Source organism: Centroberyx gerrardi, chromosome 1 (assembly GCF_048128805.1).
Source record: "Centroberyx gerrardi isolate f3 chromosome 1, fCenGer3.hap1.cur.20231027, whole genome shotgun sequence".
In the NCBI taxonomy this organism is placed as follows: Eukaryota; Metazoa; Chordata; class Actinopteri; order Beryciformes; family Berycidae; genus Centroberyx; species Centroberyx gerrardi.
The window spans coordinates 18077955-18101615 of record NC_135997.1 but is presented as its reverse complement, the minus strand read 5'-3'; the positions used below and the strand labels follow the sequence as shown (position 1 = coordinate 18101615).

At 49.6% G+C, this 23661-nt stretch overlaps 1 protein-coding gene across 2 annotated transcripts in view; it reads left to right on the top strand.

The window, feature by feature from the left end:
• The window catches only part of gse1b (Gse1 coiled-coil protein b), a 51004-nt gene that overhangs the window by 19624 nt on the left and 7719 nt on the right, over positions 1 to 23661 (top strand). For both annotated transcript variants that reach the window (XM_078285334.1, XM_078285332.1), the window contains exons 3-14: positions 6348 to 6556; positions 12291 to 12457; positions 12848 to 13048; positions 13628 to 13807; positions 13960 to 14324; positions 14437 to 14770; positions 16672 to 17315; positions 17471 to 17583; positions 17700 to 17964; positions 19226 to 19339; positions 19550 to 19924; positions 20252 to 20581. In XM_078285334.1, coding sequence (XP_078141460.1) covers positions 6348 to 6556; positions 12291 to 12457; positions 12848 to 13048; positions 13628 to 13807; positions 13960 to 14324; positions 14437 to 14770; positions 16672 to 17315; positions 17471 to 17583; positions 17700 to 17964; positions 19226 to 19339; positions 19550 to 19924; positions 20252 to 20581 — 3297 coding nt within the window. The remainder of the gene's footprint in view (positions 1 to 6347; positions 6557 to 12290; positions 12458 to 12847; positions 13049 to 13627; positions 13808 to 13959; positions 14325 to 14436; positions 14771 to 16671; positions 17316 to 17470; positions 17584 to 17699; positions 17965 to 19225; positions 19340 to 19549; positions 19925 to 20251; positions 20582 to 23661) is intronic.

Below are 23661 nucleotides of genomic sequence, written 5' to 3'. Positions count from 1 at the left end.
GCTCTATTACGTTCTCCCTCCATCTTTCTCCAAAACAAAATCTTTTATCACTCTCCTTCTAGAGCCCCTCCAGCTTGCCTTTTCATTTTGTCTCAGGCCTTCACTTTCCTTTCATTAGAATTTTCCATTCTCATCTTTCTCGCTTTCCCTTCTTTTTGTTTGTCAGTTACAGCCGGAGAACACGAGGATTGTGTTCTTTCAGTCGAGTTTTTTTTTTTTTTTTTTCCTTTTCCGCTTTTTCATTTTCCGTCGTGTCGCAAGGTGTGAGTGAGTGTTTGTGATTCACGATCTACGAAGGAAGGCAGAGAGTTCTAGTCTGTGTCTCTGTCATATGATCAGACACCAGATCCTGTCTGATAAAGCTCTACCACCCTTTTATTAAAAGCACAAAAAAAAAAGCCCCTTTGTTATTTTTGAGGCCTGCTGACTGCGCTGCCTGGCTGGTGTAGGCAGTGATGTGTGGGTGAGTCAGCCGTCAGGCATAAGGGGCGACTCTGCCCACGTTTGGAGCACCGGCTCTGGGGTGGGCAGAGAGGCATGTAGCCCCTGGAGGTCTAGCCACCTCTCTGTCTGCAGAGCCTGTATTTATAGACAACTGCTTACATACACACACACACACACACACACAAACACCCCTACACATGCAAACAGTTGTCTTTGCAACTGTGTAAGCCTTGTGATTCCTAGCATGCTGCAGCCTGCTGTCCTTTCATTAGCTATTTTGACTCAGCCTCTCTCTCTCTCTCTCTCTCTCTCTCTCTCTCTCTCTCCCTCCGGTTGATATATTGAGGTGAATAGTGCAGTATATATGAGGTGCCATGACTCAGTGTCCTAAAGCCTAGAGGAATTAGTTAGGTTTGTGTACTAGTATCAGAGCCACTGGCTGCCAAACTGATTTAAGACCCTTAGCACGTTTGCTGTTCTTTATACACGCACCCACACACACACACACACACACACACACACACACAGACACGCACACCGTCACTTGTCTGTGGCGAGTATAATGAATAGCTCTGTGTACTGAGTGCTGTGCTGAAGAGGGGAGGTGATGGATAATGAGTATCAGAGCAGCATAAAGGACACACACTCTTGTCTCATGTACACTTGCGTGCACACACCTGGTAGCACTCACACATGCACATGCACATACACACACACACACACACACACACAAACACGAACACACACACTGCCTCAGAATGGCAGGCATGCTGGTATCTGATTAATTAGGCAGATCTGGGTTTAATCCGCACACTCGTTTCTTCTGAACACACTCACAGACACCCTCTCTTACACACACACACAGACACATAATACACATACACACCACCAGTATTGGATGACTGGGTTCATACCCAGCATAGTACACTGCTTACTGCCTGGGGAAAGAATCAAGAGAGTCGGAGAATAAAGGTGTACAAGATAGAGGGAAAGACTTGGCTGGAAAAAGAGGAATAGGAAGTAATTAGTAGATTTGTGAAAACCTGAGGTGTTTATGTGATGTGTATGTATGTGTGTGTGTGTGTGTGTGTGTGTGTGTGTGTGTGTGTGTGTGTGTGTGTGTGGCCGGAGGCTCCCCTTGTTTCTGGGAGCCCAGAGCATGCTGGGACAGCAGGGCAGTGTGTCTCTGACCTCTCCATCTGGAGCCTGCCTGGAGCTCACACAGACTCGCTGCACTGTGTGTGTGTGTGTGTGTGTGTGTGTGCGTGTGTCTGTGTGTGTGTGTGTGTGTGTCTTCAAGGCAAATCCCTTTAGGCTCTGACTGTCCCTGAAACACTCACAAACAAGCTCATTTGCCTTCTCTCTCTCTTTCTCTCTGCCTCTCTCTCTCTCTCTCTCTCTCTCTCTCTGCCTCTCTCTCTCTCTCTGCCCCTCTCTCTCTCTCTCCCTCTCTCTCCCTCTCTCTCTCCCCATACACAGTAACCTCACACCTCTCAGAGCTCTGTTTATTAGCAGCATTTAAGCATAATATACAGTGGGTACAGTCAGCAGAAGGCACAGAGGATTGCTCCTCTTATTTCCCTCCGCCATCTTGTACCGTCTTCCTTCCCCTCACTGGCACGGCAACACACACTGTGTGCCTCTCCCCTCCCCCCACTCAGTGATGCAGATTACAGGCTTTGTGTTGTGTTGTCGGTGCGTGGCCAAGACTGTAGTAGCAGGTGTGTGTGTGTATGTGTGTGTGTGTCAGTGGTAACTGTGTGTCCATAAGTGTGTGGTTGTGTGTGTGTGTGTGTGTGTGTGTGTGTGTGTTGAGGCTTGTGCAAGTGTGTGCTGGTGGGGTGGCATATGGATGCAGGGTTGGCTGGGCACTGCTATGCACACCAGGTGTGAAATGGACTGTTTAATTAAGTGCTGATGTTGTTCTAATGCATGCTGGGAGGGAGGAGGTGGAGGAGGAGGAGGGAGGAGGAGGGAGGAGGGGGGGTGGGGGTGGGGGGTGAAGAGCACCTTCTGCCTGGCAGGGCTGGGGCTGGCTGTGCTTGGCTGTTTTGGCAGAGGCTGTGGTGGTAGTGTTGGTTTGGGGGGGGTGGTAGGGGACATTTGGCGCTGCTGTAACATTGTTGTATAGTGTTTTCTTCCTATCAAAGCTTAATGATCCAGTGGGATTCAGTGCTGTAACTGCCGGACTCTCCCCCATTGAATAAAAGAGGCTGCTGAAGAGCTATGATGACTTTTTGGCTTTTTCTGTCTTTTTCTGTGACGGGGTCAGGAGCTGAGGTACAAGGTGCTGGCAACGCAGGGACACTTGGCCACAGCCTCTGACCACAGCTTTGTGTGTTTGTGGCAGGTGATGGTAGTATTTTTTGTTTGTGTGTGTGTGTGTGTGGTTCAGCTTGAGCGGTCAAGTGTGGAGGCAGTCTGGGAGAGTGGGACTGGTAATAGAGGAGGCGATAGAGAAAGGAGCTTCACATTAATCACACACAGCCTGGGACTGAGACAGCACTCGCTCTCTCTCTCTCTCTCTCTGTTCCTCTTGCTTTCTCTCTCTCCCTCTATGTCCCTCTGTCTCTCTCTCTCTGTCCCCCCATCAGCACCACACACACATACACATGCACACACGCACACCTACACAGCAAGCAAGTGACAATCAGTACAGCTAATGAAGTGCAGGTAGTGAGCTGATGAGCCTATTTCAGACTCTGGGGATGAAGGCTGTGCTTCAGTCCTCCTCCTCTCCCTCCGCTGTCGCCCCACAGGGCCAGCATGCGTGGCCATCTTCTGTCTGTATAGATGGAGGGGGAGGAGCATATGGCAGAACGACACCAGTTTGGTGCCAATCGCATGCCTCGTATATGATGTTTCTCCTATGGGCCTGGTCAACGGGCTCCAAATCAGATACAGGGACGATGTGAAGTGGAAGGGAGGTGGGAAGAGAGGGATTGCTATGGAAATTAGAGTAGGGGGATTGAGGATTGAGAGAGGAGGGAATCTTGGGTGAGGGATGGAGGCTTGGTGAAGAAAGAGGCTTTAGGAGGCGCCTGTGGTTCAAACAGGATGATAAAGGGAAACACGCATAGATGCACACACACACACACAGACGCGCATGCACATGCATGCACACGTGTAACCACCCTCCCAGACGTCTCCCTCAGCCCTTACCGGCTGTAACTGTTGTAAATGTGTTTATGAAAATTGTACGCCGAGTCTGACAGATCCATGCCTGGTCGGCAGGCAGCATGTTTGAAGAACAGAAGGAAAAAGGGAGGAGGGCGTGTAAAGAGGTGGTGGGTGGGTGGCTGGGTGAGGGGGTGTTGTTAGAGAGCAGGAGGAGGGAATGATAGAAGAATAATAGCTGTTTGTGTTTTGTGTGCATGCGCGTATGTGTGTGTGTGTGTGTGTATATGTCGTTGAGGACGGATGCCTAGAAGTGTACTGTACACAGATTCGGCAAGCTGTGAGAGGAGAATGAAGCCATTGGTGGAAGGCTCTGTTCTCTTTTCTTCCCTCCTTCCCCTCACCTGCTTCTCCTCCTGCTCTCTCTCAATTATTTAGTCCGCCCTGCCTCTCCCACATAGCGTTCTGCTTCTACATGGAGAGGAGGAGGAGGAGGAGTGAGGGAAGGAGATGGGAAGAAAAGGGGGATGAGAGAAATCGAGATGGAGTAGAGGTCTATTGCTTAGAGCTCTAGCAGTTCAGGATTACTGTGATCACCCCCCCCCCCCCCCCTCCTCCTTTCTGTACCTCCTCCTTCCCTCAAGCCTTATTTGTTCCCCATCCTTGTGTATGTATGTCTTCTGTGTGTGTGTGTGTGTGTGTGTGTGTGTGTGTGTGTGGTGAATAGGCTGTGACACTAGAGCTGTATTAAGTGTAGCTCTGTTCCCCAGGCTGAGTGGGCTGCTATTGATTGGCCTAGTCTTGCAGGGGAGAGTAATGGCTCTCCAAGGTGAGGGGGGGAGGATTAGGCCACTAATTGCTGTTGTGCAGACAAGATATACCCCCCCCCCCCCCCCCCCAACCAACCCACCCACCCACTCACCCCCCATCTGCACCCTATATCTCTCTCTCCACCTCTCCTTTCCTCTCCTCTCCATCTCTCGCCTCACCTCGCACCTCTTTTGCACTCTCTCACTTGCTATGTTTTTTTTTTTCAATCACTCTCCATCTCCTATCATTTTTCATGTTCATGTCTCACCTCACATGTATCACCACCATCTTTTCCTCACACCTCTCTGTCTCTCTTTTTTTCTTCTTGCCCCCGCCCCCCCCTCCCTCGCCACCCCTATCTCCACTCGCACATAGATTTTCAGATTTTCCCTAGACTGTCACCTTACTGCCATTATTGATTCTTTCCATTATTTAGTGATATTAGTCAGAATGAGGTGTTTAAAACTAGTCAATATCCTGACCGCACCTACCATAAGCTGACGTTGCCTGTTAGCTTCTGTTGCCACGGAAACCGAAGCAGGGCAGAAATGGCGGTTGAGTAGAGATCTGTGGTTGTTGTTGTGCTGATGGTGATAATTGGAGAGGAAGTAGACCCGATACTGGCCTGTGGTTTCAACTGCTTTAATATGTGGCTGCATGCAGGCACGTAGACACACACATGCACGTGTGCGCGCACACACACGCACATCTCCTGCTGCTCTTGCTGCAGTAGTAAAGTGTGTGTCCCATTGAGAGGGTGGTGACCCATTTTGACTGTCTAATGCTGCACTCACTCTGAGCGGAGGAGACATATACACACTGTACTGTCAGAGGAGAAGAGAGGGAGGGAGGGAGGGAGGGAGGGAGGGAGGGAAGGAAGAAAGAAGAGGAGAGAGGGAATGAGAGGAGACATGGTGACAACACACAGGTTACTACACAGAAGAGAGGGTGAAGGGAAAAGGAAAGAGGGAAAGGAAGACAGAGCAGAGGGAAGATGGAAAGAAAGACAGAAGGAAAGACAAATAGGTAGAAGTAGAGACAGAGGATGCAGCTGAAAGAAAGAGAAGGGGGGGGGATAAAGATGTAAGGCTGGAAGGATGAAATTGCAGGGATGTGTGTGTATGATATGTGAGCTTTGGAACTAGACAGGGAGAGAGAGAGAGACAGAGAAAGAGAGAAAGGGAGATGTGAGGAAAGCGAGGCATGTGACCAGACCGTGACCCTGCGCTACAGGGTTTCCCTGGAGGGCTTTGTTAATGTGGCACAGCTACAGCACAGCAGAGAAGCTCATTGGGCCAGCTCCCTACCACCTGCTGTGTATGTGTGTGTGTGTGTGTGTGTGTGTGTGTGTGAGAGGAGGAGGGGGGGCCTCTGTGTGTGGCTGTGAGTGGGACCGACTGTGTATACATTCAGTATGGCTGTTTCACTCTCTTCAGCAGTGTGCTCTTATGGTATGTGTGTGTGTGTGTGTGTGTGCGTGCGCGTGTGTGTGTGAGCGTGTGTGTGAGCGTGTGTTTGTGCGTGCATGTGTGTGAGCGTGTGTTTGTGCGCGTGTGTGTGGCTGTGTGTGCCACTGTGTATACATTCAGTATGGCTCTGTTTCACTCTCTTCAGCAGTGTGTTCTTATGGTGTGTGTGTGTGTGTGTGTGTGTGTGCGTGTGTGTATCCTGCACTGTGTCAAGGCTGTGTGACTCTCACAGGGCTGCTCATCCTGATCACTGTCACTTCGTAATGGGGGCCTAGGGCCATCCATCTGGCCCTGCGTGTGTGTGTGTGTGTGTGTGTGTCTGTGTGTTTGTTGCTATTATAGTGCTGCTACACCCTTTTAGTCCCCAGTGGAGGAGCTAGAGCATTGTAGCAATGTTAGATTTGCCCTTTGTATTACAGTTAGAACACAGCAGTACGTCATTAGCAGCCATGTTCTTGTTTTCTTCCTTTCACTGTACTCATTCCATTCGCCTGTGTCTTCCTCCAGCTGGGTCCTCCATCAGCAGCGAGTCGTCTCCAGTGTCGTCCCCGGCCACCAACCACAGCTCTCCGGTCAGCACGCCCAAGAGGGGTCCCCTTGGCCCAGGGCCGGTCCTGGTTCCCCCGGGGGGCCACAGCGTGCCAAACACCCCACCCGTAGTCACCATTGCTCCCACCAAGACCAGCAACGGCCTCTGGAGGAACGAGGGACGCCAGGTGAAACCACACACACACACACACACAACATTCAAACATACCAGTATTCTCACTCTTTCACACATTTGGTCTATGGTCTCCCAGATTGTTCTGGTGTATTTGCTGTCTTTGTATTGTCTCTTTCTATCTCTTATGTAGCTGTTAAGGCAACATTCAAATTGTTTCTTTCCCCTCTAGATAGCGATTTAGCACAAAGAGTGTGTCAACCCTTGCATTCTAATATACATTCACACTTGGGCGTGCCTGTGAGCACACACACACACAAACACACACACGCACACACGCACACGCGCACAGAGGCTCTTGAGGGATTAGTGGATTTTCTAGCTGGCCTGTAACCCGTCGTGGCGTGGCAGAATGTATTTGACATATGTACATGTGACATAGCTGGCGGGTCTATGAATGTCTGCCTCCATCAAACCCTCCCCACGCCAGCACCCCCCACCCCCCACGCCGCCACCCCCTTCCTCCCACCCTCACGGCTCTGTGCGTTAAACAATGCCAGCTGCCACCAGGCCGGCGAGGTGACAGCCGCAACGGCAGCTAACATCTGTGCCCCTCCAGCCCCCCCCTCCCACTTAGCCCTCTTGCCCTTGGCCCCAGCCCCGCCCGAGTCCCCAGCCTTTAGCCCCCTAACCCCCGCCCCTACCCCACCTCCAGCCTCATCCTCTTCACTCAAGCAGTCAAGTGCATCCTCGGCCTCGCCGCCCCCAACACCCGCTCACTCTTACTGACTGGGGGAGAGAGAGAGAGCGAGAGAGAGAGCTGCTTGCTTTGATAAGGAGTGGATTATGGATTATGGCCTTGCTTTAAGCCTTCTTATCTCAGCTCAGGGCTAATGGTCGAGGGCAAGCGCACGGTTACGAACAGCACTCGGCAACATGCGGAAACTCTCTGAGACACTGTGACGGTTCCCCGGAGACAGAGAGATGGGGGGAGGGGGGGGCGTAGTGAGGGGAGAGCGAAGAGGTCAGCCAGCTCACTATGTGTGGGAGCGTCCAGGCCATTGTCCTCTCGCCTGGACCCCCCCCTCTCCTGACCCCAGCCCTTTGTAGCCCATAGCACATTAACCAAACGACCCTTCCGCAGTTCAAGGGTCAGCTACAGCTGGGAGGGGCTGGAGGGACGGAGGAGCTCTCAAAGTGATGTCACCCTTTCTGCCGTCGCTCCAGCATAGCATGTTTCTAAGAGAGGAAGAGAAGAGACGGAGGAGGATAGAAAGAGAAGCACCCTCAAGTCCCTGTCACATATTCATATACTGTACGATAATCCTGTGTGTGTGTTTTCATGGTGTGGTGTGTGTTTGGTGTTTTTGTGTGTGTGTGTGTGTGTGTGTGTAAGGGGTCAGGCTGGAATTGAGAAGGTCATGTCACTGGGTTTGCGGTGCCTCCGACAGCTCGGGGCCACCCGGCCAAAAGAATGGGGAGGTTAAGGGAGGTGATGTGGACAAGAGGGTGAGATTTCGGGGGGGGGGGGGGGTGCGTCACGAAAGCTTCAGCGTCAGAGCATCTCCCCTATTTACGCGGTGCCGCTCCAGCGAGCACATTTAACTCTGTGGTCACAAAGAGCCACAGGGCCATAAAGGACAGGGTCATACACACACACACACACACTCAAAACGTCCCTCTCAAACAAAGACCGTACTGTCTGGCTTCCACTCCTAATCACCAATCAGGAAGGATGGGTCATGGAAGTTGGGGAGGAGGGGTAGGGTGACACAAACCAACATTAAGAGTAAGATTTCAACACCCTGACACTCCAACCTCACTCTTTCTCCCTTCGCCCTCTTCCCCTTTGTTCTTACTGTTATCAGATCAATTAGTTAGGTCCCCAGTGCCTCGCTGTCCTGCCCCATGCTCTGACCTTGGGGCCCCAGATTGCATAGACATGCAGAGAGGACCAGGGGTTGGGGCGCTGGAAGACCCAGGGTTCACAACAGGGCTGCTGACTAAAAGAGTGAGAAAGAAAGACACTAAGAGCAACACAGAGACTGACAGAAATAATAATAAGACAGAAACGGAGAGAAAGGAGATAGAGACAAAAAGGAGAGACTGGCAGCGAGAGGAGAAATGGAGAGAAAACAGTTCTATGCAGAGGCAGCAGCCTGGTCTCTGGATCCCCTGTAAAGCATCCAAGAAAAGCTTGTTTGTTGCTGTGTGTGTGTGTGTGTGTGTGGAGTACATATGTGGTGCGTGTGCCTCACTTTCTGTGTGTTAGAGGGGTTGATTAGTGTCTCTCTGGCTGAGATATGAGTCTCTGTCTCTCTGAGGGGGGTGATAGGCAAGGAAGAGAAGGAGGGAGGGCTCAGTGCGTTGGCATTTTGCTTTAATGACTGCAGGAGTCTGCTCCCGCTGCTGCCTGTAATTGCTTTTTAATTGGCAATTTGGATTCATGGCTCCATCTGAGAGGCGTAAACGAGCGCTCTACAATGCGCGGGGTCTCCCACCCCTTACTGGGGGTTACAGGGGCCTGGCTCACGCAGAGGAAGATGGCTGTTAATGGATGTGTCTTTGGGGCTGAGTGCTTGTATTTGTGCTCTGTAGTGTGTATGTGGCAGGCTGCTGGTGAATGGTGTGTGTTTGAGAAAAGAAGGCCATGGTTTTTGGCAGGGTGGAAGGTCAAAATGGGATGGCTGCTTGGATGTGTGGGTGCTTGAGTGACTAAGGAGCCTTTCTAATGGTGATGAAAGGTTCTGGCTTTGTAGTTTTTTTCAAGGAGCTGACAGGATAAAGGAAGGTTCAGACACAAAAGCAGATACACATCCATGCATATACACCCACACACTAGCATGTTTTTGTACAGGCATGTATGCACACATATGCATACACAAACACTCGTACATATCTCTGCCCTGTGTGTGTATGTGTCTGTGTGTTTTTTGGGAGGGGTTCTTCTTTGCCCGCTGTGGCAGGAGGACTCAGCTCAGGCAAGACGCAAAAGATGTGCAGACAGCACAAGAGAGAGAGCCATATGTACACATTGTCATTTACACACAGGATTCTCCACTCCTTTTTTTAATTATCTCAAGAGTATGAGGGACATGCTGGCTCCCAGTGACAGTAGTGTGTGTTTGTAAAAGCAGGAAGGAGAAGCCAGTCGGTAGCAATACAGCAGCGCCACCGCTATGCTCAGCTGTCACAGGCATCCTTGCTCCATCCAAATCCTCTCCTCAATTACATATTGTAGAAGCTGAGACATTTATCCTCCTTTGTATTACGGTGAAGCAGTTTTTATTTCCTCCGCCAAGGAGGTTATATTTTCACCCCTGTTAGTTTGTTTGTCTGTCTGTCATCAGGGTATCTCAAAAACTTCTGAACGGATTTCCATGAAATTTAGTGGACAGATAGGCCTTGGGCCAAGCAACAATTGATTAGATTTTGGTGGTGATCCAGATCTGGGATTTCCACCATTAGACAATTATTGTTTTTTAGCCAAACTATGAAATTACAGCGATAGAGACTTAATTCCAAGGTGTCTCTGCAGGGTCTAGAAATCTGTTAACATTTAAATGAACATTTAAGTGATAGGAATGATGTCTTTTGGTGTAACAGCAAGTAGAATTGTTCAGCGTTGGTGGATGTTTGCGCTCTTTGAGTGCCTTCTCGTATTATATAGTGGATCTTCCTTCCTCAAATGACTGTCATACGCAGGGTCACACTCCAGTCCTCTCTTCAATCACACTTAATAAGAAATCAAGTAATAGACAACCCAGTTGGCCCATGTGCTGATGCTTCAATCAGGAGACGTCACAGCAAGCAGATGACGGAGATAAGCACAAAATTATCTTTTCCTTATTTAGCTCTAAACATATTAAGACAGATTAAAAATAGCTGCTACTGCTCCCATTTCAGTGTGATTATAGAAGGCCGATTGACTGACGGACAGTGTGGTAGAACGAAGCTCTTTCCAGTGTCTGTCATGTTATCACTTACATACTTTTAATGCACAGGAGAGGAGGGAAGGGAGAAGTGTATCCATGTGCGAGCATGCGTGCATCTGTATGTGCATGTATGTTTAAGAAATGTAAGATGTGTTAAATGTCTGCTGGCTTGCCACAAATAACACTGGAGCTTTTACTTCAGGTTTGCAGCTACTAGGCAGCCACCCATCAGCTTTCAGTAGAGATGGAGGATGGAGGTAGATGGAGAGAGAGAGAGGACTTTGTAGGAGGAGGAGGAGGAGATGGAGCAAGGAGGGAACAGGAAGAGAGGGGCGCGGCGTCTTGCGTTTTCCCAGCCAGTATCTGATTTTGACTTCTTTTGACATATCTGAACCACTTTTCCAGATGGCTGCTGATTGGGAGGGAAAGCCCACCTTCTCCCTGTACTCACAAAGCTATTAAGAGAGTAGGGATAAGGGGGGTAGGGGTTTGGGGGATTTTAGGGAGACGGGGGGGGGGGGGGGGGGGGGGGGGGGGGGTTTGAGGGATTTTAGGGAGACGAGGTCTGAGGGAGGGACGGCAGAGAGAATGCCAGTGTGCCTTACTGTCCAGTGAAGCGCAGCAAACAACAAGGAGCAAACGGTAACATTAAACTGCCTGGGAGAGACAGCAGGGAGAAGGGGGGCAGCCTAAACATTAGAGGCATTTAAGATTAGATGTTAGCGCATCAGTGGCAGCCCGGGTCAGTGGCTACGGAACAGGAGGTGGGGGTAATGGCTCACTAAATGGGATTTGTTTTATCAGTGGCAGTGGCGGGAGAGAGGACAGCACTGCTGCAAGATGGTCTCTCTCTAATCCCAGGGAATCCAGAGGTTAATTTAGTGGGGCAAGACTCGCCTTCTCCCCCTCTCCCTCCTCTCTTCTTCTCTATGTGTCCATCTCTTTCCTTCCTTCCCTCCCTCCCTCCTTCCTTCCTTCCCAGTTGCTCCTTTTTGCCTACTCGACTTCAGCTCTTCTTTTGTGAGAGATGAGATAGAATAACTGTTCTACAATTCCTGTGAAAATCCTCCTCCCATATCCCAACCGTAAACCCCTTTCCTTGTACAACTTTTAAGGGCTGTAAGTTTCTCCGTTCCGCGATTGCATTTGTAGGCAGAGGGAAACCAAAGCTTCAGAGAATGCACTCCCACTCTCACAGCAGGATGTCTTTGTAGCTCTGAAACGGTGTATGTGCCTGCCGGGTGTGTGTGTGTGTGTTTGTTGTGGGATTGGATAAGTGAGCTCCGGCTTGCTGCCAAAGGTAGAGAGGGAGGTGAAAGAGAGGAAGGGAGAGAAAGAGAGAGAGAGAGAGAAAGAGAGGAGGAGGGGGAGGGAGGATGCTTTGTGGACTTTGTTGTCTTCCCCTGTAGATGTTACTGTGTGGCACACCTACACACACACACACACACTTTGCTAAGATCAAAGTCAGCATCTCCCTAGAACTACTGCTGTTGCACATCCACCATTACCACATCCTCATCGATCATAAGGTTGACATATCTTGTTTACAATTAGTGAAAAGCAATGGGGCTGGTGGTGTTTTTTGAACTATCTCTCTGTTTCCTTCCTCCATTTTATGTCCCCCTCAGAGAGTTGTTGATCAGATCAGATCAGTCTCTTTTACAGTGAGAGAGTGTGGAGAAAAGTGCCTGAGGTAGGAGGAGAGGGAGAAAGAGGGAGGCTGCTGCTCCACAAACAGGCCTATTCTTCCCCCTCTCCCCCCTCCCAGGACGGGCTCCATGAACATGGACAACCGTGACGGTCACAGACCCTCAGGAACAATGACTAAGACCCTCTCTCTCTGTCTCTCTCCAGGCTGACTCGGGGCCTCGCGGGGCCAGTAGGGAGCGTCTGGGTGCAGAGGGGGCCCTCCCGCAGGAAAAGGGTGGCCCCTCAGTCCCTGCCCACCTCCTGGGAAACCCCTACGCCTTTGGTCTCACCCCCGGTGCTGTCATGCAGGACTCACGTTTCCAGCCCCTCAAGTGAGTCGCACATTGCTCTGCCCATTCCTCTGGATTTACCTATTGCTGGTGATGGGACCAATACAGTTTGATAGGAAATTTCTACTTTCTTTGATAGAAGTGCCTTGGTGACATAAATGATAATACAAGGGTACATTAAAATCACCAGAATCAGCAATTGCAATAAATGTACAAGAATTTGTCTTGGTGCCACTGGTGCATAATTACAACTTTTCAAAGTTTCACACTAAATACTGACTCACACATCATCACTCGCACATAGACAACAACAAGTACATGAATTCAAACTAATGTTTTCCCTTCTCCTGATGTCTCCTCACTCGTCCCCCATGTTTCTTCCATGGCATTCATCCATTGTCCTCCCACCCCTTCCTCTTCTCTTGCTCTCAGTCTGCCCAGACAGTTGGCTCATGCAGTGCCCCCTGGTGCTGTACCAGAGGAGTACCTCCGTGGTTTCCGGCCCTATGCCACGACTGAGGATGCCCTCCGCATGCCCTCATTGCCCCTGGGCCTGGACCCCGCCACTGCAGCTGCCGCGGCTGCCTACTACCACCCCAGCTACCTGCCCCACCCCTCCTTTACGCCATATAGGTGAGCTTCCCCATGGATGTGTTTCGTTAACTCGGCAAGTGTTTGTACTGCTAAGGACTCCAAGTAGACAATAAAAGCCTTGGTGTATAGCTGATCTTGAATTTATATTTCTAAAAGTAAAAGATTTTCTCAATGTTATTCATATGTATGTATGTGTTGCCATAGGCATGTGTACATGAGAGGGGTGGGAGGGTTTGGGCTATGTGCCCCTGGTCTGTCAGCTCAGCAGGATCAGAGGACTGCAGCACCCATCACCCACTGTACTATAATGGATTTAATGAGGGGATGAGCCATGGATGTCACACACACACAAACACTCGGGCGTACGCGCACACTTGCGCACACACTCTGTCTTTTGCTAGCTGCTATGTGGTGTTGGAGGTTAGCTGACAGAGACTGCATCCTCCTTGAAAGATGGAAGACCCTGTGATGTGGCTCCTTTGGGAGACGGAGACACACAGGTTAATGAAGTGAACGCTACACGGTCACTAGGGGAGACTGACACTCTCTCTCTCTCTCTCTCTCTCTCTTTTCTTTTTTTCTTCTCTCTCTCTCTCTCTCTCTCTGTCTCTCTCTCAGGATGGATGACCCATTCTGCCTCTCTGCTTTGAGGTCGCCTTTCTACCAGCTGCAAGCAGGGGGAGGTTTACCCCCCCTCCATCCCTCTGCTGTTCACATGCACCTACCAGGGGTCCGCTACCCTGGAGACCTCACACACCCTTCACTGTCAGCGCTGCAATCTGAGCGGCTCTCCGAAAGGTAAAGTCCCCCTTAACTTCTGCGTACGTACACATACACACAAGTAAATGAGTAGATCTTAGCAGCGTGTAGCGATTATGGATTGTCTCTCCTAATTTGACGGCCATCTGCTTCTTTCTTCTTCTGTGTTTCCCTGTCCTCTCTCCTCCCAGGCTTCAGCTGGAGGACGAGCTGCGACAGCGAGAGAGGGAGCGCGAACGAGAACGTGAGCGCGAAAAAGAGAGGGAGCGCGAGGCAGAGAGAGAGAAGGAGCGGGAGAGAGAACGAGAGAGGGAGAGAGAGAGGGAGAAGGAGCTGGAGAGGGAGCGAGAGCGCGAGCGCGAGAGGGAGCGCGAGAGGGAAAGGGAGAAGGAGAGAGAAAGAGAGAAGGAGTTGGAGAGGCAGAAGGAGAGAGCACTGAGGGAGAAGGAGCTGCAGGTGTCCAAGGCCATGGAGAACCACTACCTGGCCGAGCTGCATGCCATGAGGGGGCAGGAGGACAGAACCAAGCCTGAGAGACTCACCCCTAATCGGCCTGGTATGTGCCTGTGTCTCCCCCGGAGCTTTTAATCATCCATCATACTACTTCTCAACAGTCACTATTAACACACTTCGTCAAAACACTCACACTGACCTTCCTCCCTCCACAGATAAAACCAAAGAGCCCATCCTTCCCGCTCCCAAACCAATCCCACCAGGACTCCACTCTTCAATGGTCCAATCGCATCACGCCGTCGTCCCTGGTCTAGTCTCTGGCCACGGCCTCTACATGGGGCCCGGCGCGGTGGCGGCAGGGCTCACGTCCACCATGATGCTCCAGAGGACCAATGAGGAGGAGCGGTGGTTGGCGCGGCAACGCAAGCTGCGGCAGGAGAAGGAGGATCGCCAGTACCAGGTGTCTGAGTTCCGCCAGCAGGTTCTGGAGCAGCACCTGGACTTGGGCCGGACGGCTGACGCACCAGATCACAGGACAGACACACACAGGTTAGAACACACTCTCTTTCTTAGCTGTGGCAAAGGTATCATCATCTACACTTCTTATGCCTGGTTCATGCTTTCTGTGTGGCATGACACAATGCAGACAATGGACATTCATGAGGACTGTGTGCCTCAAAACTCCAATACTTTAGTGATTCTGTAGGAACAAAAAAACTCGGAATTAGCCAGTGGTTCCCTTTCCTCTCCGTTCAACCAATTCTTAACGAAACAACATCTATGCAACTGTGGTGCCGTCTGCATTTCGAATTTCAGGTAGTGCACGGCTATGTGCATGACTCTCAAATGCGGCCAATATGCCCTGTTGTTTTCTGCCGCAATTACGTAATTTTGACCACGCACACTCTCCACCATGTTTGTTTGCACACAAAGCACGAACCAGTCATCGGAGAGTTGTCTCGCCCGTGTCGTCTGATAGATGAAAGCTGTTCCGGTGTCTCTGTGACACCAACACGCGCGCATGCTTTCTCGTGTTCACCAATACACACACTATTTTTGGGGTGTTTTGGCTGTCTGTCACTGCTAGCCTGATGGGGACAGTTGTGCCTGTGTTGAGAAGCCTCAGAAGCTGGCAGGCTTTAGAAGTCTGTTTTCAGGCAGGACTGGAAGAAAGATAAACCCTGTCAGAGGCATCACATCTACTCTATTTCTGTCCCTGCTACCTTCCAGCCCTGACACATAGGGAAATAGACAGAAAGCTATGTTTAGGTGTTGATTCAGGGTGTAAAGCGGGGTCCTGATGACTGTTGTCTCATCTGTAGTGGATGAGGATTTTCAAACAGGCAGTGAGTGGGACGGCTAAGATACACAAAGGCTAATTCTCAGCTAATCCTCTCAACCTTGCACAGCATAAGCCCCCTACTTACTCTCCTTTGTTACTGTGCGTGTGTTTGTGTGTGTGTGTGTGCGTGTGTGTGCGTGTGTGTGTGTGTGTGTGTGTGTGTGTGTGTGTGTGTGTGTTGTTGTTGTGTGTGATTCAGAAGTGAGGTTGTGCTTAATGATTGTGGTTAATGCTGAACTGGTAGTGCAGGAGAGATACACGCACGCTTGCTATCAGTAACCCTTCAGTATAATCGCAGCCCACAGGCTGCAGATTGCAGATAACACACACACACACACACACACACATGCATAGGAGGCATAGATAATCTGATTGGTCAGGCAGCATGTGCCACTGCCAGGTTTGATTTGGAAAGACGGTCTGGACAGTAGGTTTGTCCATCAACCATCTGTCTGTCTTTCCTCCTCACCATTACCTTTTCTTCCTCACCACCTTGCCATTTTCCTTTTTCATGTCTCTCATTTCACCTTTCTTCTTCCTGTTTATATTCCACTTCTCTTTCTCACATAGCTCAGTCTGACTCCCTCTCTAACAATCCATCGCTCTATCCACCCTACCTGTGCCAGTCCCTTTTTTGTCTGGCTGCCTGTCTGTCAGGAATACATTTCTCCCAGCCTCTCCCTCAGTAGACCTCTCTCTGAACTTGCTCTCTCACTAACTGCGTGTGTGCGTGTGTGCGTGCATGCGTGCGTGCATGCGAGCATGAGTGTGTGTGAGTGTGTGTGTGTGTACGTGTATATGTGTGCATGCCATACTAAAAGGGCCTAGCAGATCAAAGGCAGCCCTGTATATCTGGAGGACAGTGTGTGCCTTGGCCACATCCTCACTCTGCTCTGGGCTACTCTGCCTGGGCCTGATAACACTGCTTCGTACAGACACACACACCCGCAGACAAATCGACAGGGAGCGAGGCAAGGCATATATGCGCCGTCATGTGTCTCTGCATTGTATGTGTGGTGGGGAACCAATATTTCTCATTTCTGGAAAAGGCGTAGGCATTGTATGTCTAACAGATGAGCGTGACCGCTGCCCCTTTGTCTCTGCACAGATCCATACCAAATCACCATGAACCAGGAAGCCGGGACCTCCACCCTCACCTGGGCGCCCCTCCACCCCTCATCTCCCCCAAACCTCCCCAGCCGCCCCGAGAACACCACCCTCCGCCTCCCACCACCCTGTGGAACCCCGCCTCTCTCATTGACACCGCCACAGACTCCAGACGCAACCATGAGCCCTCAGCGGTGGGCCACTACGAGCTCAGCCGCCTGCCCCCGGGGCCCTCCAAGTACGAGGACGGGGTCCGGAGGAGAGAAGGGGGAGCGATGGAGAAGTATCCCCCGCTGAGAGGTCCCCCGGGACTGCCCGAGCCCAGCACCTTCCTAGCTGACCTGGAGAAATCCACCCAGTCCTTCTTCAGCCAGCAGAGGGCATCTCTGTCGCTACCCAGCCAGTACGAGCTGGGGGGAGCCGTGAAGAGCAGCGCCGGACTGAAGGGCTTCCAGGGACACCAGGGGCCCAGCAGACACGGACAGGGGCTGGGGATGGTCACGGGGCCAGGGATGGGACAGGTAGCCGCCCTGGGGATGAGCCCGGACATGGCTCTGATCTATGATGAGTTCCTCCAGCAGCACCGCAGGCCCGTCAGTAAGCTGGACCTGGAGGAGAAGCGGAGAAGGGAGGCCAGGGAGAAAGGTACATACTGATATACAGCTATACGCTTTGATAAATAACTTTATATCTAATTTTATATAACAGTCACCGTCATGAGAGGATTTAAAAAGTGTATTGAATTCATTGGGCTGTATATTGGTGTAAGGTGTCAGTAGTGACCTCTGCGTGTGTTGCAGGTTACTACTATGAGCTGGATGACTCATATGACGAGAGTGATGAGGAGGAGGTGAGAGCCCATCTCAGAAGAGTAGCGGAGCAGCCCCCACTCAAATTGGATGACTCCACAGAGGTAAAGCACATGCACCTGCCAACACATATGCTTTCTGTGCTTTCACTGCTGGGCTCACACACAAACAAAAAAAAAAAAACTTGCAGTAAGATGATTTTTCGCCTCCCTCTCCACAGAAATTGGACTTTCTGGGAGTGTTTGGCATCACCACGGTGGTGCGGCGTGATGAGCTGGTGCAGCAGAAGAGGAGGAAAAGGAGGAGGATGCTTAGGGAGCGCAGCCCCTCGCCACCTGTCTTGCTCTCAAAACGCACTCCTCCACCTCCCCAGCTCAGCACGCGCTTCACCCCCGAGGAGATGGATCGAGCACCAGAACTGGAGGACAAGAAGCGCTTCCTCACCATGTTCAGCCTGTCCCACGTCACTGTGCAGCAGAGAAGAGGTAACGTAAAAAGTATGTTTATACAAAAACAGTTGGCATAGCTTAGAAAGCAGATACTTCCAGTTCTCAGTTCTGATTGGCTGAGCCATGTTTGAAGCTCTTCTAAAATACAAGCTCTTCTAAATACACACATGTGACCACATAACAATTACTTTAAATATAAATTTACTAACTGAAAATCACCACTGATATGGTTACTTATGTGTTGCTTAGCAACCATTCAGTTTAACTACTTTTCAAGAACTATATTACTTGGCTGAAGACTCCGCTTCCCAATGCCTCAGGCGCTTGTATTGCTTGAATGCTTAAACTGGTGCCCAAGGACCAAGTTCCACTGCCTATGATGGTAAAATATGATGATAGTCTGATATTGTCAGAATTGAAGTTAAGGTAATATTTTTAATATTTTTGATTGGCGTTGATGCACATTTGAATACTATCTCATGGCACACCAGAGCACACATCAGTGTGCTTCAGCAAGCTAGTTGGAAACCACCGCATCACACCACTGACCTCCTGCCCTTTACATGCCATACAAAAATCCCCATCAATTACACACATCATGTCTCATCTATTTGACATCTCTTTACAGCAGAGTAAGAGGGAGATCGCGTGCTCATGTAGCTCCCTCAGAAAGTAGTCATTCCCAGTTGGTTCTACAGCCAGCTGACGCTCCACTTCAGCTGAACTCTGCCTGCCTAGTATGCACTACTTACTCATTAGCATGTTGATTCTGGCCCTCAAGGAAATCATATACATATGGGGTCAAACAACGATCATGTGAACCTCCAACTGCTCTATGTTATATGTTGCATATATTAAACAGGCAGCAATGCATTATACATTAACCTGTTTAATGTACCTTAGGCAGCTGGACTCTGGGGTTCTGTATGCACACATGTGTAGTGATGCACGTACATGGATGCATGCGCAGAGTCACACACAAACACATACACATTGATGAGGAATTGGGAGTGGCGGTAGTGGGCTTATAGTGATCCTTGTCTAATCCTCTTGATTTACTGTGTGTTGCCTGCAGATGGCAGCGCACAGCCTCCCACGCTGTCAGGGAGCGCTCAACCTCCTTACACACACACACACACACACACACACACACACACACACTTACTCTCTCTACACAAACATCTTCTGTTTTAGGAGAGAGACTGCCGTGCTTATGGAATTATGAATTAGGTACATACAGCCAGGGCTAAGGCTATAGAGATTTGCAAGTTATGTTTTTTTTTTTTCTTTCTCTCAGATAATGAAAGAGTAGTGGAGCTGCTTCAGGCCATTAAAGAAAAGAGTGTAACCTTGGATACCATCAGACATGCCCCCCATCCTCTGTGTAAGAGCCCTGCAGCACAGATCTCCGGTGAGACACATGCACATGTAAACATGAACATAAACATAGACATTTTCTCCTCCCTGCAGTATAGCTTAGAGTGGTGTTCATTCATTTGTATAATGTATCTGGATGAGAGCTGCATCTAAAGTAACAACACAGTTTCTAATTGCGGCATGCCATCTGTAGTAATCTGGATCTTGACTTCATCTTGACTAACACATGTTCACATGATTACAGATCCTGCCTCTGCCCAGCCTCCCAGTGAATCAGAAGACCAGCTGAGTGTCAGACCACATAGCCCCTCCTTACATCGCCCAGCGTCCCCCAATGGCCACCCAAAACCCCTTGGGGACACATTAAGACCAAAGGAACCCCCTCCTCCAGCCGTCTATCCAGACAAGGCCCGGGGGCCCAGTGAGGGACCGCTCTCTAAGAGGAGCTCCAGCCTGCTGAACAGCTTGCGGCCCCCACTCCCCCTGCAGCCTAAAGAGGGGCACCCCAGCCTCAACGGACGCACCAAGCCCTGGGACAGCTTCACACCAGAGGAATTCGCCCAGCAGTTCCACGAATCCGTGCTTCAGTCGACCCAGAAGGCCCTGCAGAAACACAAAGGTAGGTCTGACCAGCCACTGTCCCAGAAGAGAAATCTCTGTGATGATGACTAATGGGCAGCAGGGAAGCATAGTGAGCAGGGATTCCACCTTTCAACTGGAGGACCCCAGTTGAAGCTCCGGGTCGGCAAGCATCTGTCCTACTGAAGTGTCCTTGACGAGACTCTGAATCCCTACCAGTTCCAGGGGCGACCTCTGACCTCTCTGTGGAGAGAGGCCAAGCAAAAACAGAATTTCCCTACAGGGATAAAAAGTATCAGATTATTTATTACTAATAAAAAGAGATGAAACATGACAGTCCTCCCCTCTGCCCCGTCTTTGTCCACAGGTGGAGCCACAGGGATGTCGGAGTCCTCGCACCTCCAGGACTCGTCTGTTCACTACAACATTCCAGAGCTTCAGAGCCGGCCGCCCCAGTCACACGCACAGCCTCACTCACACACACACTCGATTCCCCATCCACTCGCACACTCTCACCCCCAGCCCAACGGCCAGCACTTCTCTCTGCCCCCACACCGGGAGGCCCCAGGGACGAGGGACGACCTGTCTGGTCCAGAGGACTCAGATGAGGAAGAGGATGAGGAGGAAGAGGAGGCTCCTGTATCCAAATGGCAGGGGATCGAATCTATATTTGAAGCCTATCAGGACTATATTGAAGGTAAGCAGCGACACGGAACATGCAGTTTATTTCATGTGATACATTGCTATATTGCTGCTTTCATGTGATATATGCTGCTGCTAGAAAATCTCATAACTCCAATTGTATTGTTTACTTTTTAAAAATTTTGATGAAAGTTTTGGTGGTCCTTTATCTGCTCAATACGTTTACAAATAAGTTTCAACACTTACATTCATGAAACCCAGTCACATCCCATTTTATAGATTCAGAAATGCATAGGTATCAAACTAAAAATTATGTTTTCTTTTGTTTCTGGAAAAAAAAGCAAAAAGCTTTTTTAGAGACACAAGATTTTAATCTTATGCTTCCTGGTTGCTGGGGTGATCAGACACTTGCTGCTTTGCTCCTGCTTTTCTTCGAATTTCTGCTCTATTTCTATTATTTTTTCCTCACATCTGTTACTAATTTCTGGCTTAAAGGAATAGTTCACCCAAAAATGAAAATTCTGTCATCATCTGCTCACCCTCATGCCAAATGAAACACAGGTGAAATTTGTTAGTCCATATAACACACAGGGAGGTTGCCAGCACAACTTCATAGCAGCCTTCTCCAAAACAGCTGAAGTCAATGGGGACCAGTTCTTTAGAGTTCCAAAACAAAAACAGCCAAACAATCACACTGTGAATAGAAAGACCTATACACCATTATTTGTTGCAAATCAATCAGCTGTAGTTAAGATTTGCACTAAATTATGGTGTAAATATAGGTCTTTTTGGAACTCTAAAGAACTGGTCCCTACTGACTTCAGTTGTTTTGGAGAAGGCTGCTATGGAGTTGTGCTGGCAACCTCCCTGTGTGTTATATGGACAAACTTCACCTGTGTTTCAACTGGCATAAGGGTGAGTAGATGATGACAGAATTTTCATTTTTGGGTGAACTATTCCTTTAATGACAACTACTGACATGGATCATCTGACCTACTGACGGCTAAAGTTGCCACAGGTAGCGATCTACTACTTTTAAACTTTCGGAGAATACTACAAGCTGAACTACTGGTGTGACCTGCTAGAAGCCTGCTAGCAACACTAACATTATTAGCCTGTTGTGGCCGTGGATTTCTACGATGCTTCACGGTCCCAGCGTCTCGAATCCATCAAAACCCACGACGGACTCATTATGCCAAAACTGTCGGAAATATCTACAGGAAATCGCCGTGCTCCAGGCGAAGATTTTTTACACTGGAAACTGAGAAAGGACTACAAGATACACTCCCCATAGCAACCTGTGGTAAGACAGCTAAGTCTGGGGCTAACCAGAATGCTAATCAAAGCAGTGCTAACCAGGATGCTACCGCTAATATGCTAAACCTAGATGATACAGTGTCTTTCCCGAAACTTGCTAAAGCGGGACCCAAACAGACTGATTCCACTGCCACCTGGCATACACTTGGTGCTAAGCCAAAACGCTACCACAAAATGAGAAAAACGAATGATAACGTTACAAGGGGAAATACAACATCGCCAGTTATACGGCTCAAAAATAGATATCAACCACTGTCCGAACTATGTGAGAACGAGCTGGAAAGCACTTTTATGAATGGGAAACTGGGAAGAAATTATGATTTCGTTCACAAGGGGAAACATGGAATTAACACCGGCACACAGAAGGAGCACAAGGCCCACAGAGACAAAGAATCTGGGCCAGAGGTGAAGGAGAAAGATATACTCCTTGTGGGAGACGGTGCTATCAGCGCTGTGAACAATGAAAGGATCATCGCATGCAGCTATCCAAGTGCCATGGTCAGTGATATAACTGGACTTTTCTCCCAGGTACTGTCTAACCACCCAGGAATCAAACAAGTTATTGTACATGTGGGAGCCGTTGACACCAGCAAAGGGAAATCAGAAGTGCTTAAACAAGATTTCTCTAAACTTTTTAACAGACTTGATGAGCTAGAAATGCAATCATTTATCAGTGGGCCTCTTCCAACTATTGACAGAAAGATAAATAAATTCAGCCGCCTACTTGCACTGAATACGTGGCTCTCTAATGCCTGTGAGTCTCAAGGGATACATTTCATTGATAACTTCAACCTGTTTTGGGAACGTGATGATCTCTTCAAAGGAAAGGGTCCCCACCTAAATGGACGTGGACTTAGACGGCTGACAGACAATTTTCTACACTGCCTGAGGCACCAAACAACTTCCTGCCCTACTCTCCATCAGCAAAAGGCTCCTCCACAGAAAGAGTGCCAGCTCCAGGGTGACAACAGTGACCCTACTCCACCTGCCCTCCCTGTGGATCCCCCTTCCACACTCCCCCCACCTCTGCCCTGGACTCCCCCACCTCTATCCCCACTCCCCTCTGACTCTCCAGCATCCACTCCCTCTCCTGTCTCTCCTCTTAGGTTCACAAGCCAGATGGAGGACTTGGTGAAGTCTGGGATCAAAATGATCCCACTCACCCCCAGCATGGCCAGGTCACGGGTATTGCCATCACCTATACTCCGCCCACCAATGCCTCCCCGGCGCACCTGCTCCCCCCCAGTGCCCCCCCGGTGCACCGCCGCCCCCTCCTCAACCCCCCGAGTTCAACCACCTTGTCCACCTCAGCCTTCACCCACACTACTGGCTTCTAAGGCCTTGAACAGCACGAGAACGGCTGCTATCAGCGTCGGCAGCAACTAGGACACCCTGGGCCTCTGCTGTTCCAGAACTGTTATTCATAAATTATCCAATAGCAAGCTGAGGCCCTGGGAGAGAACAACCTTCCCAAATACAATAGCCACTAGGGCTGCAACTAACGATTATTTTCATTGTCGATTAATCTGTCGATTATTTTCTCGATTAATCGATTAGTTGTTTGGTCTATAAAATGTCAGAAAATGGTGAAAAATGTTGATCAGTGTTTCCCAAAGCCCAAGATGACGTCCTCAAATGTCTTGTTTTGTCCACAACCCAAAGATATTCAGTTTACTGTCATAGAGGAGTAAAGAAACCAGAAAATATTCACATTTAAGAAGCTGGAATCAGAGAGTTTTGACTTATTTTTCTTAAAAAATTACTCAAACCGATTAATTGATTGTCAAAATAGTTGGCGATTAATTTAATAGTTGACAA